The 16,345-nt window shown below is 29.9% G+C and overlaps 2 protein-coding genes across 4 annotated transcripts in view; one reads left to right on the top strand and one right to left on the bottom strand.

Moving 5' to 3' along the window:
* Positions 1–11,019, top strand: part of LOC106461321 (RAB6A-GEF complex partner protein 1-like) — a 63,971-nt gene extending 52,952 nt beyond the window's left edge. Inside the window, exons 25-33 of the mRNA XM_022388189.1 lie at positions 496–569; positions 912–948; positions 1,504–1,774; positions 2,066–2,230; positions 4,407–4,528; positions 6,175–6,396; positions 7,416–7,590; positions 8,009–8,197; positions 8,304–11,019. Of these exons, the coding sequence (XP_022243897.1) occupies positions 496–569; positions 912–948; positions 1,504–1,774; positions 2,066–2,230; positions 4,407–4,528; positions 6,175–6,396; positions 7,416–7,590; positions 8,009–8,197; positions 8,304–8,628 (1,580 nt within the window). The 3' untranslated portion in view covers positions 8,629–11,019. The remainder of the gene's footprint in view (positions 1–495; positions 570–911; positions 949–1,503; positions 1,775–2,065; positions 2,231–4,406; positions 4,529–6,174; positions 6,397–7,415; positions 7,591–8,008; positions 8,198–8,303) is intronic.
* Positions 7,983–15,704, bottom strand: LOC106461327. 3 transcript variants are annotated; one of them, XM_013921145.2, is made up of 4 exons: positions 15,588–15,704; positions 14,058–14,160; positions 13,324–13,486; positions 7,983–8,171 (listed from the first exon to the last, which is right to left on the bottom strand). In XM_013921145.2, the coding sequence occupies exons 1-3, from the start codon at positions 15,624–15,626 to the stop codon at positions 13,335–13,337; spliced, it is 294 nt and encodes a 97-aa protein (XP_013776599.1). In that variant the 5' UTR covers positions 15,627–15,704; the 3' UTR covers positions 7,983–8,171; positions 13,324–13,334. The 3 variants fall into 3 exon arrangements, with proteins under 3 accessions (XP_013776599.1, XP_013776596.1, XP_013776597.1); XM_013921142.2 differs by having other exon boundaries at positions 15,441–15,692; XM_013921143.2 differs by lacking the exon at positions 7,983–8,171 and adding an exon at positions 11,683–12,886 and having other exon boundaries at positions 15,441–15,695.
* Between the last annotated feature and the right edge of the window lie 641 nt (positions 15,705–16,345).

The raw sequence follows: 16,345 nt of genomic DNA, 5'->3' as shown, positions 1-16,345 counted from the left end.
AACACGATGTATGTGTTTTCTTTATATTTACTTTTAAATTAAGAAATTGAGTTATGTATAGTACTAAAATTTGAATTATAATCTAAGTTTGGTACCAAAGTTATTGACATAAATTCATGAAATAGTAGTTCAATAAAATTTTGAATGCGAGTCAACAAACATGATGACATGGCCTTTCACCCACGACCTGTATGGAAAGGGTTAAACAAAATTTTTTAACTATCTTAATTATTAGAGCTTATGAAATTGCAAATTCTGCTTCTGCTTTTTGAAAGCCAGAAGAAACCAATATGAAGAAGACTTATTTGTAAAATGAATGCTTTGTTTAACTTGTTTAAGAAGTCCATGTCAGAATCTGTGAACAAGAGAAAACAGATCAACATACAAATAGTGGAATGCATTATGTTGGTTAACTGTCAAATCATTTTGATATAAACATTAAAAACTAGTTGGTTCTTGTTTCTCACGAGTTTTACTTCTCATCATTTTTTGCAGTAACTTCAGGTGAAGAACTGTTCAGGGTTAAAGATAGGATAGAGAATGCTCATTGGTCATTTGTAGTTACAGGTGTAGGTCTTGTCAAGCATACTATACTAGTAGTACAAAGCAGCAATTACAACAACATTTCAATGAACTTTATCAAACTCTCATCAAAAATCAAGCATTTTAGGTATTTCCGTACAAAGAAACAATAAGTTAAGCTGAAATTCAGGATCTGACCATAACATTTGCTATTTCCATTCAGTAGACTTTATATTTTATAACAGATTTTTCTTTACATTAACCATTTGTCACACTAGAATCTTTTTACAGGTTTAAAGAAATAATAACTTCAGATCTGGATGCGTGATAACAGAATGTTGTTTTACATAGCTAAAATTTCAGTCTTAATGCTTCTTTCTCTGTTCCAGCTTTCCAAAGAGCTAGTGAGATTTCTTCGTGCAATAGGTAAGCTTCTTCATGTGATACACTTATCTATTTACTGTTGCTATAACAAAGGAGTGATTTAACAATAATGCTTTCAGTGATTTACAAAACTTAATTCTTTTAATAAAACAAACTTTTTTGCTAAGATGATTATCTAGTCTGTTATTGAACAATACCAGAATTGATTTAATCTACTTAAACTGTTTAAAATTATGGATATGTTTAGTATCTGTAATAATAAAAACGTTTTATTCTACAACTGTAAGAATTTTTTTATTTACACTAGAAACTCATAGTGTGTTTTCTGAATTTTATTTGAATAACAATATTATGCTATATCTTGCCTATTTGAAATAATAGACTTTATTTCATAGAATCTAAGCTTATAAATATATAAGAGAAGATGAAAGCCATCTAGTCTGCTGGCTGAATAATAAGAACATTTATGCAGTTTTTCAATCACTTATTTTTTTTTTTTTAAATGAGTTTGGTTGAGTATGGTTAGTCATTTTATATTTGTTTTTATACCTGTTATGAAATCTGTCGACGATTGATTACGTACATTTTCACTTTTAGCACCATCTGATGTGGAATCTCCTCCCAGAACATCTCTGTCTATAGTGCCATCCACCAAATATAGTTTCCCCCATCATACACCCCCTGTAAGCCCAACAGCTGAAGATTTATCATTAGTTCTGGGTACATTACCAGTTGGGCGCTCTCGTGCTTACAGCAATGTTTCAGCTTCAAAAATGTCCCGAGCTCCAACTCATGAAGCAGCCAGTGTTGGATACCACAAAGAATTTAGTCAAAGTCACAGTGATCCACAACTTATACCTCCAAAGAGGTTGTCAACTTTGACTCTATATAAATTAGTTGTCTTACAGTTTAATTATTGTTTCGTATACCGAAGATAGATATTTTAGAAGTAAATCTATTTTTAAGAACTATGTTTTTATAAGTCACAGTATTAGTTTGACATGCAGCCTTAATTGATTTTCAGTAACTCTTAACCTGAAATCTGTGGTTGCAAATTATTACAGTTTAATTTAGATAGCCGTTACTAGTCTTACTAAAACCTACAGCAATTATGTTTATTGTGTTCTCATTCACTATTTTATTATTTGTCTTCTTGAAGGATAAGTTCTATAGCAAAAGACACTGGTTCAGCCGAGGACTTTTTTATAGACACCATTTTGAATCGGCATGCTCGGAAACTTTTGTTAGCTGGTCATCTTTGTGAACTGGGATATCTTGCTGCTTATCTAGACTTTCAGTTGATTTCATTTCTAAGGAAAGAAAGGTTTGAGCCAAAATTTTTAGATTATTTATGACTTAATCAGCTTAGTGTTTTATTCTTTATGTAATACTGATGTAAATTAAAAATCATCCTGCTATAATTCGAGAGAAATTTATTTGTTTGTCCTCTTAACTCCTCCTAGGTCTAATTATCTAGGAATGATTCAAGATGTGTCAAGAGGATGCCATTTTTATTCTAAAATCCCATTAATCCTTTGAGGGATTTCTTTTTTCACACATTCTTTGTACATAGTTTTAACATAAACACTTATATTTAATGAGCTTTTTTTTAGGCACATGTTACTTATTGTGTTTTGATAATAATAGAAAATAAAATGTTATTTAAATAATCAAGCCCAGTGGACATGAGTAATTTTATTCTTATGTAATTTCGATTTTTAAACTGCCACTGGCATAATTTTGAAAAAAATTTTCATAAACCTCTTACCATGCATTGTATGGGTACATCTACTAATATTTCAAATCTGTTTATCCAGTTTTGTATTTCACAATTAACAACATCTCTCTGCTTTCTCTGTGCAGTACTCATAAGATACCATTTCAGTATTTTTCACCCAATCCTATCTTCTGTAATATTTCCTTGATAAAAATGTTATTTCTCACTTAAACCCATCTTTTACATATTTGTCTTTAGACATCTTTATTCAACAATTTGCTTTGTATAAATTGAATTTTGAATCACCTTTTTATAGATTTTTGTTACTCCCTGATACATCTTATACTCATTTTTGTTTTACGACATTGAACTTATTATTTATTTCTAATTATATATTGCTGTTGTAGCCCAAAAGTGATCATTGCATGATTTAGTCAGTGTTTGCACTAACACAAATATTTCAAGTCCTGTGGAGCCAACCACTTGGTAAAAATGAGGTCCCCATATATTTTTAAACAGAACATAAAAACATAATTTTTAATGTTTTTGCTTACTATTTATCAACTGTTGTAACACTGTTTTGTCCATTATGTTTTTCCTGCCATGAGGTCTTCCTTGTTGGGTTGTAAACTATTTTTGGTGAAACAAGCAAAATTAAGGTTTATAAATTTTATAAAACAGGATGGAACATATCTGCCACACCACCACAAAGAACTGTACAGATGTTACAGTATTGAATCAATCAAAGCAAATTCAAAACTCAATTATATTAAAAATTAGGGTCAATAGGATTGAAAGAGCAACATTAAGATAATTTTAGTTTACATCTTGTGATGCATTATAAAGCAACATTCTCCATTCCCAGTGTTAAAAAAAGTGTGTTGAAGAGAACATTGTTTGCTTATTATTGTTAGCCAATTAATTAGTTCAGTGCTGTGAATATTAAATTTGAGTTTCAACAAAGAAATAGGGATTGGAAATTAGCACATTAGTGGAATTTCTGTTTGATATGTTTTTTGCACACTTAGGCTTATTGATGAATGGTGATTATAACAGCTGTGGAACTTCAAGTTGTGAAGTGGATTTGACTTTCCATTATTCTTTTTTATCAAAGAATCCAAAAGTATTTGTCCAACAATAGAAACCATCACATGAATTATTTTTCAATTATTTTTTCTGTCTAATAATTAATTTTTTTTAATATATTTTTTGATCCTGATACAGAAACTTTTATAGCTCTCTTAAGTCACTGTAAAATGTTATTAGATTTATGGTTTATGATATATTTTATACTTAAAAAATGTGTACATTTTACCCCTGATAATATGAATTCCATGAAAGACGGCAAAAAAACATTACATATAATATTAAGGCTTTTAGTTCTTTTATATCTATATGCATTTTTTAAAAGGATAACGGATTACAAACCAGTATTTTTTGAGTTTATGTAAAAGGTTGAAAACATAACATTTAGCTTTAGTGATGGTAGTTTTTCAAAGTAGGATAGTGAAAGTAAATAATGATAAAAATATTTATGGATTTTGATACTAGAATAATTAAAGTTACTAATCTGAATGGTGTTTAGTTTATACCAGGAAATGTTAGTAACAATGTGCTGTGATTAAAAGCAATAAATAAAAATGTCATGTAAAAATATGTAACATTTAAGTTAACTGTAAACTTGTGAGAATATTTCATAGTGCTGGACACGTCACCCCATGCCAGAATCTTCAGCTTAGGTTTGAAGGAATCCAAGTTCAATGAATTCTGTATTTTATTTTAGATTAAGAGCAGCCAAGGTAGAAGATTTTGTCACTTCACTCAAATTGCTGCATCATGAATTTCAGTGGCCTTTCCCCTTTATTCATTCCTCTTTACTCACAAACAACCTTAGGAAGAATTCAGGTACTGTCCATTCTTTCACTTGTTCTTTATTTCCAGCTATCTTAGAGATCAAGCATGATGAAATTAATATAAAAAGTAAGAAATAACTCACATTTGATTCTTCTTCCTTCTCAGAAAGAATAAAATGACTCATTTCTTAGGTTCTATATTAAACTTAATAGTATAGACAATGCACCATTAAGCTGTATTTAATACGTAATAGCTTCTAAAATTTTCTATGAAATTGTTTTAATATTATCTATAAAAAAAATTTCATCTTTCCAGGCTTTCAGTTCATTTATATTGTCTAAAACATTTATCTGTAGATGAACCACTGGCATGTTGGGATAAGTTTTAAAAAACAAAAGTAGTAAAACCCATGTATTTTATTTGGTATAAGTGCATAGGAAATGTAATTTTGCCTAATGTATATAAATGTTTTTTTGTTTGTATTTTGTCCATTGGAGTCAGTCAATCATGTATATGTAACTATCAGAAAGTTATAATCCCTGCACAACTGATTTGGATTGTTATCATGTGATGTGAAAATGTATATGTTTGAGTTAGGATACAAATAATGACATGATGAAGGTTATGCACTCTATTTCAGTAGCTATGAATCTGTACAACAAAACAGTTTTTAGGCCAATATAAAATAAAGGGAAATTTTGTTTGTTTTTCACTTGACTATAGGTCAGATGTTTGACCCTTATTTATATTTATAAACATCTGTCAATTAACATACCATCATAAAACAAAACATACTGGCTTCTTGAAAGAGTGGTATGTACAATAGAAAAATTTTACAACTGGTATATTTGGAAGAACTTTAGAATACAGATTTACTTTAATGACCTTGGTATCTCCAAAAATCAGATGAGTGGGTTCTACAGCTGTATTTTCTGTGAGCAAAGCTTTTAAAAACTGTTTATTATAAGTGACTCGTATATCATGTACAATGCCAGATTCATAGCCCTCTTTCAGTTTGATTTCAAAAAATCCACTCTAAATGTTTCAAAATCAAACACCATGTCTTGGTTTCTACACAAAATACTGTAATTTGATGACCTGTATTTACTTCAGTATAGTATGCTTTTTCATGAGAGAATTTAGTAAATGAAACATCTGGATATGATGTTTCACAAATATTCTTTAATGATTTATTAGTTCTTCATACCTCATAGTATTTAATCATTACTTAACCGTTAAGTAATTTTGATCTCTTTCGAAAAGATAATTCAGATATAACTCATTAGTTAATATCAACCTCTCTCTCATACACGTTTTAGGTATGATTCATTCCGATTCATGCTTTTAACCCCTTAACAGTGTTTATAAAGTAATACAGAAGTCTAAAATGTCTTGAAAAATTAATATAAATCTGAACTGACATAGGAAAATAAAAACCAATTGTTAGGTGTATTTGCAAAAATACTTTGAAGGATATATTTAACACTTTTCTAAGTATTAGCATAATGGATACATATGTATATTGGAAAGATTATCCATTGTGTGAATGTGATTTCCTGTACAACTGGAATGTAAACTAATGGTTTTTATATGGCTCACCTTGAAGTGAAATATCAAACTGATATTTAGTTTGTTAAAACCAGCTTGGCTTTGGAAACTTTATCGTGAATTTTTGTCTACGCATGCTTTTGCAACAGTTAACAGTGGACTCGAAGAAAATCTGACACCCCTACCAACCATGTATCTCCCACAATCTAATACGGACAGCATCCCTAGTCCAGACTGTATTGATGGTCCACCTTCTAAGCCAGAATCTTTACTACCAGTTAGTTCTCAGGATACTCCAGTCAGTTCTAGTGGCTGTGATACAACTGGATCACCTACTATTGAAGCAGTGCTGCTTCCACAGTCTGCCAAAGGTACTTCAAGTTTTAAGTACTTTTAGTATCAAACAGACTATTCTGTCACCATATAACAAACTACTCTAATTAAAAGCATAATAAGCCATTAATAATTGTTTGAACTTCACTTTTTAGCATATTATTTCAGTCTGTCATAATAGATTATTGTTTTTTCAGTACTCACAGAAAAATATTGAACAGGTATTTTAGTCTCCACTGGATAAAGAGTTTCTGCTAAAAATAACTGGTTCTATAGGTAATACATTTCTCTAGAATTTTTTGAATTATATTAGTTGATTTTGTATGTCTGCAGCATTGAAAGCTTAAGCAATTATTTCATAAAGCTGACCTTTTATTTTTTGTAATACAAAGAAGAATTGGATTTTCTAACATATATTTACATGGCAGGAGATAAATCATTCTTCCACAAAATCAATTCATGTACCAAGTATCATTCCATTTGAAATGTTATTACCTTCCTGAGTAAAAAAATGTCAAGTATTTCTACATCAGGAAAATTCTTTTCATGAACAGTGTTGCTATACTAGGTGTTACAACCTCAGAATTTAGTTATGTATAATATTTAATACTATTATAATATTTATAATAGTTTCCTTCTTTAACATCAATCACCATAATAATTGTTCTACTCCAGGAACTGGTTTTCCTATGTAGTACCATAATTGTACTGTTCCAGGAACTATTCGTCCTGTGTAGTACCATAATTGTACTGTTCCAAGAACTATTCTTCCTGTGTAGTACAATAATTGTACTACTCCAGGAATTAAGGTTTTTTTCCTATGGAACATCACATTGTCATGCATTATCTATCAAACATTATATCAGTACGTTGCTTAGTGTTAGCACATTGAAAGCTATTTTTTCACTGGTAATAAGCTAGGTAGTAGTGTATAAATATTTCTACTGAGTATCAGTTTACCAGATGTACCCAAAAAGTGAAATCTGTAGTTTTTCTGTACAGTAGTATTATGGTTAACTTTTACTGCTTTATAAAGTGAATTCCCATCTTGTAATAGACACAGAAAGTCTTCTAACACAAGATACATCTGAAAGTGGTTCTATGTGGGGTGAAGAAAGCTTCTCTACCTTTGAAGATGATGGCTATGCCTCTTTCTCCATGACAACTGACTTAGAAACAATTACCCAGGAGCTTGCTAGCCGGGGCTCTCAACAATCTGAAGTTCAGCTTAGGTAGAGAAGACACCACAGACTGATTGTTTTATACAATGTTAGAGCTAAAGGCTTAAAATAAAGAGAAACTAGTATAATATTACAGGAACTTCTAGAATTTCATTGTATTCAGCTGTAAAAACATTATATAAGAAAAATACGTAATAAAACTCAAAGTGAAAACTTCAACATTGCCATGACAATCTTTTTACATATATATATCAATTACTTTCATTCTTGTTTGGTGACTTGTAAATTTTGAAGAATACGTAACTTAGTTAGTCTGGAAATGTTAAATAGTATCGTGTGATTTATTTAAAAACATTTTATACGTGATATTCATCTATATACATATAAAGCAGTGTTGTGTAATAAACATAATAAATAACAATGTATATGAAATAATACATCCATCACTTTCATGTACTTTTTACTGTAGGTATTTGTTACAAGTAATGTTAGAAGCAGGATGTCTTGACTGGTCACTGCTGATATCTATTCTCTTACGTGATGCCATGGCTGTAGTTCGTGTTGTCAATGCTGTCAAACAGCCCGAGTTATCCCAAGGAATAGCTCAACAACTTATGGATGGCCTTGGGTCACTACAGCATTGGATAGAAACAGAATGGTGAGGATAAATGTTAGGCTTTTAAGTTTTTTATTTATCAATATCTGCCATGTTTTAACATTATTATTGTTATAATATCTGATTAAAACCTTTTTTTTTTTTCTAGTATTGGATATAAACCTTTCATGCTAGCTCTTCGAAACCAGATCAAAGCTCTAACAAAGCTAGCAAATCAGAAACCCCAAGTCTTGAAGCTACATAGCCCTATTGGTCAAGAATTACAAGATTCATGGGTTATTGAAGAAGAAGATTCTGTCTCAAGTTCTTCAGTAACAACATCTTATTCAGAAAAGACTAATAAAAAGACAACTGATTCCAAAGAAGAAAAACAAGACACAGTTGCAATAAAAGATTTGACTTGCAAAAGTAAAGAACATGTACAAGAACCAAAAATAGCTGAAGGGCGTAAGAATGAATGTGCTATTTCTTAGTGGGTAAACAAATTTAGAAGTTGTATGAAACCCAATACTGTGATCTGAATATTTTTAGTATTTGTAAAGCATGCTATACTACGAGCATCCGATCCAAGTTACTTTTGATTGTTAGGAAGCCATTCAGGTGGTTTTCTTTAAACATAGTGTTCATCATGTACTAGTTTTATTCACTACATGGACATCAACAAAGTCATGGTTTTAAATGGATAATGCACTTAAACATTTAAAAACCTTCACTGCACTTATAGGAATTTTAGACATCTTCATCCAATCCTTTTGCATCAGTTTGTTTTGTGACAATACAATGATGTAAGATGATGTTTGGTGACAAATGTTACTTATTAATTGTATTATACATCAGAGGAGGTACAAGGCAGCAGTAATGGAAAGAAAAAGGTCTTATTGGAAAACATTTCAATTATTGTTATTACTTTTTAACCATTTTTGATGGTTTTAAAGATATTTTTATCTTCAGCTTATCCCATAGTTTCACACTTTCAGAAAGGAGTTTATCAATGTATATATGTGAACTCAATTCTTTTAGTTGTCTCTTCTCTTTCCTGAAACACCTAAGATTATCATAGTCAGTGAAAATACTAGGGTAAGGCATTTTTTGTACATTTTCAAATAAATTGTTTTGTAACAAACTAAATTTTAATCATTGAAAAACCAAGTATTTACAAAAGAAACAATTTTATATTGAAGGAATAAACCAAGTGAAAGAGTTAAATATTGTATGTAGGATTGAAAATAAAAACCTGCATCGCTGTATACTGAATAGACCAGAAACAAACTCATGTTTAAATATATTTTCAGTGGATACCCACGGGCAGCTTGTTATTAAAAATGTTGACAAAGTTTTCTGTAAATACATGTAAAAGTTACTGCAAGTACACTGTTCTTGATCTTCAACTATATTATTAAACATTAGCAGCAATGCAGAATCATTTTTCTGTTTATTATCAGGAAAAGAATTACATATTGCAATGAACAGTACTATTTAAAACCACTCTCACAATAATGTACAAATAAGAGGCTGGAACAAACTGTATATAAATACTCAAGGTTATAAATAAATGAGCTTGTGTTTATCAAACTTTTCTTCTCCTGCCAACATGCTGTTGTAATTGAATATCTTAAAAGATCACTTTGTATAATTAAAAGAAAAATGCAGAGGAACTAAACTTGATAGAGCCTACTTGCTTTGTATGGCAAGAGAAATTAATTTCTTTAAATAATACAAAGCGTGTATGTATTAGTTTTGATAACTCTTTTTGTAATTATGCCTCTTTGATAAATGTTTTAAAGATGCTCAATGAAAACTTTGGTTGTAGTGATTTTTTTTTTTTTAAAGAGTGATTGTTTGGCTCAATTGAGAATAGGTCTTGGTTGGTAAATTATTTGGTGAAACTTTTGTGCTGTGACATGTTAAAACATAATTAGGGTAAATGGTTACAACTTTATAATTATGCATAATTCTTAACTCTCAGCTTGAATATAAAGAACCATTTAAATATTCTTTAAATTTAAAGTTTTTTTGGAACAGAATAAGTACATAGGTTGATTATTTTTTTCTTTCAGTTGTATGTAGAATGTGAAATTCTTAGGAGTGGTGTAGATACAATTGTAGTAATATGTGAATTTAAAGGAAAATATTTTTGTACTTGACATTTAGTTAATACACTGGGAACCATATTTTCAATTATTTGTTTTAATGAATGAATTTTCTTTTCAAGAAACATAATATTGTCAGAACTTGGAAAAATGAGGTTCCTATATCTGTTGAAAGAAATGTAAAATGCTACATCTTAAACCAGTGTATGTTGTTTGTATTGTATACTGTGTTATTGTATAATATGTTAAATTTGACTGGATAGATTTAGTTTATCCTTGGTCCAAGTAGTTATAAGAATGTTTATTATCTTGTCCTATTTCTTAAAAAAATTGTCAAATACAGTATAAATGTATCTACAGTAAAGTAGTATACTTATCTTAGAACATAAATTTATCTTAACAGAAAATAACACATTGTAAGTGTAGTGGGTATTTCACCAAAAATTATTCTGGATTCTTTGAAACCTTCATTCCTCTATTTTGAAACCATTGGGGCCAACTTTGTTGTTCATATATATTTAAAGGGTAGTGGTGGTGGTTATTATAACTTTGAAAAGAAACATACTGTGTATATTGTAGATTTTAACATTATATTGTTTTGTTGCATTTTTAAACATGTAGAACATATAATGCAAAGCTCAGACCTTAAAGATAATAAAGTTATTCAAATAGTGGTTTCATTGTCTATCACATGAAATTATTAACTATGTAATATGGTTTTAAAATCATGCCTGTAATTTTCAAGATTTTCTAACTTATTAAAAGTTTGTGTAAGAAAGTGCTTTCACCTATTGTTGGTAGTTAAACCATGCTTTTTATTTACAAAAAAATTCTCTACATTGTTTAATCTATTAGAGGAAGCAAACAAGCAGAATCAAGAAAATTTAGTGTGATTTTCCTTTTAGATTAAGAAGCATCTTCAATTTTATGTTGATTTTGGTGAATACATACTTTCAATATACAAAACCTAATACTAAATCCCTTTTTCACCATTGTTTTATGAAACTAACTATACTATCCACCTTGAACAGTTTTATTGCTTCCGTAAATAGCTACAAAAAAGAAGTGGTTGTGATATGTTGTGCCATTCACTGTTTAAATTTTTAATAGTGTATTATTCACTGAATCCCCACAGATTAAACAAAATGTGGGTACCACTTTTCAATGAAATTTCAACTTCTGTCACTGCTAAACAAACTAGGGTAGTAAATAGTGACAACTGTAAGTTATTAAAATTAAACTAAAGACCATGAAACTGGTTTAACCAATCATATAACCATGAAACTATACATACTATAACTCTGAATGTACTGAAATCCAACAAGAATTAAATTTCTTAATAAAATACTGGATCTCTTATCTTCCCTATCCTGACACTAACTGCACTGAATTCTTCTGTGTACAGTAATATGAAATAAAATCAAGTGTTTTTCTGTTAGGATGACTGCAGATTGTAACAGACAATTACTTAGCTTTAAAAGTTTCAGGTTTCTAACTTTTTCATATGTTGTTTCTTTTGTTTTATTGCTTTTTAACTGTATTTTGAGCTGCATTCAGTACCATGTCAACCAATAAATCACCTGGAAGGAAAGCGAAGAGCTTAGGGAAAACAAAGTGTCAAGAGTACCTCACATGACGTCAAACTGTACATTGTGTTTTTCACAAGCGAGTAATTGTATCAAATGTTTTATTTAATTGTTTTCTTTTTTAATGTGTTAAGTTTCACAATTTACTTACATTTCTAAAAACATATATACATAAAATTTAGCACTTTGGTGTGTGACTTATTAAGCTTTCATGCAGCTTTCAAGTATACATTTTAGAACAAAAAATACACCAGCCACTAAAATAAAAGTGTCCCAAAACTACTATAATTTACCTGGCTTTCTAACTAACCTATAAATAGGTTAAAATTCCATTACTGTTTCGTACAACATCTTTAGCATAAATACAAGCTTTCATTACCAACTTTGGCTTTGAGCTCTAAAATGAAACAAGCTTCTGATTTATGTAGTTCAGATATAAAGATGTACAATAGCAATGTTGGAGAGTATTGGACAGAAAAGAGTGGGGTTGAACAATTACAGTGATATCTTAGTAAGAAAAAAGACAAGTTCAAATTTTTTACTCTAGCTTTGTAATATTTTAAATATAGTACATGTTTCTAATTGGTTGAATGACCTGAAGCCTTCATAAAGGAATAGAAAAATAAATAAATGAGAAGTTACAGCACCACCATGTTGCATGATTCTAAGATTCAGTTTCAAAAATCAAAACTTGAAATAATATCAAATTTGACTCATAAACTACATTGATAAGAAAGTAGTATAATTAAATTTTAAATGTACACACTTTGACCCACCTATTTCCACGGGGCAAATATACACCGTATCATGTACTCATCTTTAATACCTCATTTCATCAAAACGTTAAGTGTGTGAAATATTAAGTTATCACATGCAGTTTTGAATTGTATTTATGTAAGGAAATTTGTGTTAAATGCAAAGCTACACAATGTGCTATCTCTACTGTGTCCACTGCAGGATACTGAACTCCACATTTTTAGGGTTATATAAGCCCTCAAGCTTACAGCCGAGTTGCTTGCCAATTAGTACACTGGGTAATGTTCCAAGTCCAATATCTGATCAAAGAAAGTGGAATTTGTCACTTCATGTCAAAATTAAAACAATCACTGGAACTAGCTTATTAAAACTAAAATAACATATGCCTCAAATATTTTTAGTAATGATGATCTCTTACAATTAAATATCAATAATCCAATACTGCAGATATCTCAATATTCAGAAGGTTTTTTTTATATTTATCATATTGGGTTGAAATAAATATACTGGCCTCTTTGGTTTAATAACTTTCAAAAATATGCTATGCACACAAAATACAATAATCATTTAATAAATAATGTGACCAATAACAGACATAATTATCACTGCAAATATCAAGCCAACTTGCATTTCAAAAAATATTCCATCAGCATTATACAATAGCTGTAGTGATTCAAAACTAACCACAATAATCAACTTATTACTTTATTCTGATAAGATTAAGAAAGAAAGGTACCTGACATCTTGCTACAGATCCAAATAGCTCCATAAATCTAACACTTCAGTTATCCACAGTGTCTCTACATCTACATCACTCTGTAGGTTCATTAGTTTCACAGCTCTTACAGAAGGAATAACAGAGTTATCTTGAAGATCTCCAAGAGCCATACAGTATTGTCCTATAAACCAGTGAACATTTCTTCTACACTTTGATACTTAGATTCTGGTTTTTGTGAACATTTATGAATACATTTTGGGGAATAATTTAATCTATATAACATAAAATAAATTTAAATACATATATAAGACAGTAAAGAATTAAGCATTTTCTGGATAACAAATTATTCAGCACAGAATGTCCTGTGTTATATAATCAAACAGAATAAACTAGATTCTGATGTTTTCCATGATTTACAGCAATAACTGTATATTTTGTTTTTGCCTTTTCCTGAAGTATATTTATTGCCTCAAATTATACCTTAAAAAAGCTTCAGTATTATATCATGTATCCAAATGTACATATTTAAAAGAAAAAGTCGGAAAGTTACATATTTAGGAAGGATTATTAATTATAGACAAGTTCCTTTTTTAAATTTAAACTTAAAATTATTTAAGGTCTGTTGAGGTTTCCAAACTCAGAATTATACACGACACAGTCCAGGGGTAAATACATTTGCCAATATTTATTCCTACAATAAACAGTCCCTTCATCTAGAAGGTTTGTTTTTCTAAAATTTCAGCTAAACTCACCAAGTTTGATCCAATCTCCTGCTCCAGGTGCCTTTTGAACATCACTTACAGCAGCTACACCTGACCCATCATCAAGTAGTATAGAGTCTTGCTGGTTGTTAACCTGGAGTAAAATGTATAATGTTTAAATGTTATTTAAATATTAAAATGTACAATTATTAGTAATACTTTTTGACATAACTAATAGTTGCTTCAAAAGGCTTGCATATTCTTAGTATAATGAAATTTCCAGAAACTACTCACAACAAATAATAGTAGTAAAATACACAAGATAAAATTACTAAATAATAGGATGGATTTTGTACACACAAGAGAAAATATGTAAGTTTTTCTATTATGAAATAAAACCAGATTCAAAAAATAGTTTTCATATTTAAGCATTTGTTACCTTTAATTATTAGAATGAAAATTTTCCATGAAAAAAAAATTTTTTTAGACAGATTCTAAGAGTAAACTTTTATTCAACAACCATATAGTTACAAATTAATTTCAATCATAATAACAAAGAACATATAAGATGTTGGAAAAGCTAATCTATTAATAAGGTCACCCATAATAAAGAAAAACCAGTAACATTCTATCTAAATGAAACTTTTTATAGTCCTACATTCATTCAACAAACTATTAACACACACTACATTATCATGAAAAGTATTCCAGAAGTTAACAATTCTAACATAGAAGTAATTCACCTGAAAAGAAAATATTTGCGTCAGTTTCTAAAGCCTGTACTTGTTTTCTGGGCTATTCAGTTAACCATTACCATTTCAAAAATAAATAAATAAAGACTTCCCATGTGTAATTAATTAAAACCATGACAACTTTGAGAACCTGAACCATATCTAACTTAATAATGCAAGAAAATCAATATATTTCCTACCTTAAGGAAACCATTAAATTACTTGGTTTCTAACTGTGAAATTACTAACATCGTATAAATTCTGTCACTTTAACTGAAATTCGTCAAACATTTTTTACTGAAGTATATTCAGAGATTTTAATTTGTTATACTTCTAGTATGATTGCATAATAACATTATATTTTAGTGATTTACAAACACAGATAATGAAATATGCACCGCGTTTTCCAAATGTCAAATATCTCGTAATTGTAAATTAAATGAAAATCTGTATACACTATGTGGTTAATTTATTACAAGTTACAGTTTGGGCTCTGGATCAAGTGACAAAAACTGATAAGAGATGACTAACAAAATGAATTTTTGAAGGAGATACAGATTACCTTAGAGCCCAATGCTATGTTTAATAATAACAGTAATATCATTAATAGTAATAAGAAATAGCATGTGGCCTACAAGGCTTGCTTAGATTACAAATAGAACTTAGAAGTTAGGTTCATATTAAACGGTGAGCTAGCCCCTACCTGTATAATCAAACCCTGTATCCATACTAATCCAACAGTAAAACTTTTGTTCTTCATTTTTATGTACCATTTAAATAACTTTTGTTCATCATCACACTGTTGTTGTTTCCGAATAAGTGTAAGTTTTGTAAGTTGCCTAATAAATACCTTCCGAGCTGGAATGTCTAAAATCGTCTTTTCTGTCATCTCGACAACTCGTTTAGAATGTTATTACCATGTTCCTCCTTGGAAAATTTATACTACTCTACTCTCAAACCCTATATTTTCTGATTTGATAACGCACTCTCAAAAAATGGACAATATAAATGTGTCATATAACTTAGACGAAGATCCAATTATGGGCTGTATAACGTATTGAAATTTTACTGACATTTTTACTTCTTTGTTTTACTTTCTTTGTTTTTTTAAGAGACTTCAGAAGTTGAATTCCACTATCACAAAAGGTTTGGGTGATATTGCATTTATTTTTTCCTTAATGCACCAAAAGTTTGAATGAACGATACAATCCGCGAAACCATTACAGAAATACTCATAAAGCGTGCCAATCCGAGGGTCCATGGCTCGTGTTCCGTTGTCTTAAAATCACGTTCCTCATGTTGATGCAGTGGGTGCATTGTAAGAATGGCTATCACATCTCATTATTACAGTAGCCCAAGAATTAGTGGTGGGTGTTATTGAATATTTATCTTCTTCCTAGTCTATATCAATTAAAAATTAGATACGTCTAGCAAAGACAGCTCTTGTGTACCTATGCGCAAATATCCAAAATAAACAAACAAAAAACAGCTTAGTGTGGTATTTTCAGATAAACTTATTTCCCGAAAGAGTAAATTAGGTATTGTTGCGTCATCGAGGTCACGTGACTGGTGTGGCGCCACCTATTTTCTAGAACTATCCTGTACCTT

This window comes from Limulus polyphemus, unplaced genomic scaffold (genome assembly GCF_000517525.1).
Source record: "Limulus polyphemus unplaced genomic scaffold, Limulus_polyphemus-2.1.2 Scaffold934, whole genome shotgun sequence".
NCBI lineage: Eukaryota > Metazoa > Arthropoda > Merostomata > Xiphosura > Limulidae > Limulus > Limulus polyphemus.
The sequence above is the reverse complement of the archived record's forward strand: the minus strand, read 5'-3'. Positions and strand labels throughout refer to the sequence as shown.